The following is a 3718-nucleotide window of genomic DNA, read 5'->3' as shown; positions in this document are numbered from 1 at the left end:
TCCTGCACATCTGGTCCCCAGCGCTAGCAGCCCTCTGGCTTCTTCCTTCTCTGGGGCACTGAGACATCTTGAAAGGGATGGTAGGTCGTGCCTTTCAAATGCTCTTCACTGCAGCCCTCACTTGAGTTTTTCCATTTCTGTCCTCCAGAGCAGCTGGAGGACATCACAATTCCAGCACATCTTATGATTCCAGACCTGTAGATATTAAAACTAGAGCTATACTGATAAGTGGATGGCTGAAGAACGCGGCTATCACTAATTGATGACCTAAACACACGTTCACTTCTCTCCATACTGTTTTGACGTGTTACATCACTGCAAAATAAACCAAATGGTTAAAAATTCAAGGTCCACTTAAAAAAAAGATCAAAAAACCCCCCAAAATATTTCATATTTAAAATACAGTCACCACACTTGACCCAAGTTTGCATATACACTCAGAAAATCTCTGCTTTTTCTGAAGCTAAAGTTCATCTACTAGTAGTGTGCCAAAGTGCACTGCAGGGGGTTTGCAATCCTCATCATGCTAGCCATCTGAAAGTGAATGACGTGACTTAAAAAATTCCCCCACACCAAAGACACGAAGGGATTTCCCAGCTGCCTTTGAAGGAGCCGTGGAGGTCTAGCAGAGCTCCAGTACCTGCTTCCCCTCCTGGGTGCTGCAACAGAAGCTCATAAATCCTGCACTTAACCTGCCCGTCTGTTTGCTAAGGCAGAGCCTCTGTGGTTTCCCATGCAAAAGCTATTTAGCTCTTTTAACAGCCAATTGTTCCTGGTTCATATAGCAGTCATCTTGCAGGAAACTCTTGTTTCCTTCCACAGATGTTTAAGCTGAAGAGAGTTTAGGTTATAAAAAAAAAACTCACTTGCTGTTTGAGTAATGATTCTTCAATACATACACCATCTGAATTTCCTGCCTGCACTCTTACAATCTGCAGTTTTATTGCATTTAGCAGTTAGTAAATATTATTAGTTATTAAATATTAAATACTATTAATGTTGGGTTGTTTCCTGAGCATTTTTTATTATAGGTTGCATATTCAGACAGTAAGAATAATGTTTGTATTTCTGCTAACAGAATGCCATCTGCCAAACTAGTTACCCTGTAGATCCCTTGAAGATCAGCACTGGGAAACCATTTGTTTTGCCAAAAATTAAAGAACCTACAAAGGATACAATTATGGTAAGCCTACATATAGTATATATATTCATCCCAGATATTAACTGAGATCTTGGACCTGAGTACCTGTGTAAACATATAAAACAACAGTAGCACATTTGACAGCTGAGTAAATCCTCACCTTCTATGTTCCCATTGCAATTAATAAATAGTAATATTTTAAAGATTTCGTATCTCCCTTGTGACTTATTTAGACATCCAGTTGAAAATACTTTCAAATGCTAGCACTGTGACCTGACAGATTTTCCACGCAACTGGTAGAAATGTAATTGGTCATCTCATTTGGAAAGGATTTGCCTTTCATATTTAGATGGAACATTGCAAAGTAGTTTTGCTGCTGTAGTTATATTGGCATATCAGGGGGAAAACTGTCATACTGCTTCCTGAACACAGAGGGACAAGTTGAGTTTCTGGTGCAAGTGAAACCATGCTGTGAGAGGAGTATCTTGCCATGCTTGCCATAGTCTTTCACAAAGGTGATGAAGGTCTAGGCTAAGCAAATGAATGCTTCCAAAGTGTTGAACATAATCCTGCTGCCCTCACAGCTAGCAAGTGGTACTGGGAAGAAAAGATACTTAAATTTTCACACACACATCCTGCCATACTTGAAAGTTTCAGGCGTCGTGATTTGAAAGGATCAAGAAACACTGCAGAGAAGCCATAGCTGTGTTGGCAGAAAAACACTTGCTGTTACAGGCTGTGCCTCCTTCAGGAGCTCTGCTGATGCTGTTTGCTACACACCTGCGGTAACAGTGCTTCCTCAAGGCTAAGCAAGCCTCCAAAAACTGAGTTTATTCTATCACAGCATGAATCTCTCAGTTCATTTATATGATGTGGTCTCATTTTTGCATAAAAAGACCCAGTAATTAGTATCAGTTTAGTACTGGTGTCATAGAAAGTCTGTATATTATAATTTTACTTTAGTAATGTGAAAAATCTCTTCCTATTAATTCATGTTGATGCCTTTTAAACAGGACTGTGATACGTACAGCTGTGCATCTATTAATTGTGCCCTGGTCCCATCTGACATATATCACGTAAATGTTTCATTAAGAGTATGGAAACCTACCATCATAAAAGTAAGTAAATCCCTATTGTATTCAGAGTACTCTTGGGATTAAGAAACTTAGGCCAATGTTTCTAATATATTTTAAAATTATACCTTTCAATTTTTTAAGTCTTCACAGTCCTTTAGTATTCTCTTGCTATTGTAAATTTTTCTCAAAATAAGTTACATGCATTTTATTTTCCTTAAAGTTCTTAGAACTTAGCTGGAATTTCAAAACATGGTAAGAAGATAGCCCTCACTTACTCTGTATTGATGGTCCTTCTTTTAATAGCTGCTTATGCATCCCCGAATTCTAGTTCAGCAGATGTAAAGAGGGGTACATAGAAGCATATAATTCTTAAACAAGTTTTAATCTGGAAAGATTTCTAAAGTCTTGAAAGTATTTTTTGATCAAAAAGAGCAGAGTAAAAAAAATCAACTTAAGAGCATACCTCAGTATTGAGTGAGGATTAAAACAATGACCAGGCTGTGGTCTGTTTTGCTCAGCTGTTAATTTTCTGATACTGACTGAGTTTGTGTTTTCTGTCTTTGTTTTTTTCTGGAAAATAGCAGGAAAGGAATTTTAGAAAGCCTAAATCTGTCCCTGTGGCCAAAGGAGAATTCCAGGATTAATTAGTGTTTCTTTGAAATCTCTGCTCTCTACTCTTTCAAAGGTGTATTGCTGTCTTGTAAACAGTGATGTGTGTGCTGAAGGTAACACACATAAGCAGCTTTACTGACTTTCACATTTTTCATCATCTCCCAAAACTTTAGTCATCTAGATGGACCTTGACAGGCTTAAGAACTGGGCCCATGCAAACCTCATGAAGTCAACCAGGCCATGTGCAAGGTCCTGCACAGGGGTTGGGGCAGTCCCAAGCACAAATACACACTGGGCAATGAGTGGATTGAGAGCAGCTCTGCGGAGAAAGACTTGGGAGTGTGGGTGAATGAAAAACTAAGTATGAGCCCGCAATGTGCACTTACAGCCCAGAAAGCCAACTGCATCCTGGGCTGCATCAAGGGAATTCTGGGCAGCAAGTTGAGGGAGGTGATTCTACGCTTCTACTCTGCTCTCATGAAACCCCACCTGGAGCATTTTCTTAAGCTCTGGAGCACCAAGCATAAGAAAGACATGAATCTGCTCAAGCAGGTCCAGAGGAGGGCCACAAAGATGATCAAGTGGCTGGAGCCATCTTCCCTGTGAGGACAGGTTGAGATTGTTGGGAGAGAGTCTGGAGAAGAGAAAGCTCTGGGCAGACGTTACAGCAGCCTTCCAGTACTTAAAGGGGGCCTACAGGAAAGATGGGGAGGAACTCTTCATCAGGGCCTGTAGTGATAGGACGAGCAGTAATGGTTTTAAAGAGGGGAGATTTAGACTAGATGTTAGGGAGAAATTCTTTACTGTGAGGGTGGTGAGACACTGGAGTAAGTTGCCCAGGGAAGCTGTGGATGCCCCCTCCCTGTAAGTTTTCAAGGCCAGGTTGGAT

At 40.5% G+C, this 3718-nt stretch overlaps 1 protein-coding gene across 1 annotated transcript in view; it reads left to right on the top strand.

Annotated features, from left to right (window-relative positions):
- ITGA1 (integrin, alpha 1) overlaps positions 1 to 3718 on the top strand; it is a 42770-nt gene that overhangs the window by 38664 nt on the left and 388 nt on the right. Inside the window, exons 26-27 of the mRNA XM_010141021.1 lie at positions 1079 to 1183; positions 2155 to 2259. Of these exons, the coding sequence (XP_010139323.1) occupies positions 1079 to 1183; positions 2155 to 2259 (210 nt within the window). The remainder of the gene's footprint in view (positions 1 to 1078; positions 1184 to 2154; positions 2260 to 3718) is intronic.

This window comes from Buceros rhinoceros, unplaced genomic scaffold, assembly GCF_000710305.1.
Source record: "Buceros rhinoceros silvestris isolate BGI_N320 unplaced genomic scaffold, ASM71030v1 scaffold10050, whole genome shotgun sequence".
In the NCBI taxonomy this organism is placed as follows: domain Eukaryota; kingdom Metazoa; phylum Chordata; class Aves; order Bucerotiformes; family Bucerotidae; genus Buceros; species Buceros rhinoceros.
The sequence above is the reverse complement of the archived record's forward strand: the minus strand, read 5'-3'. Positions and strand labels throughout refer to the sequence as shown.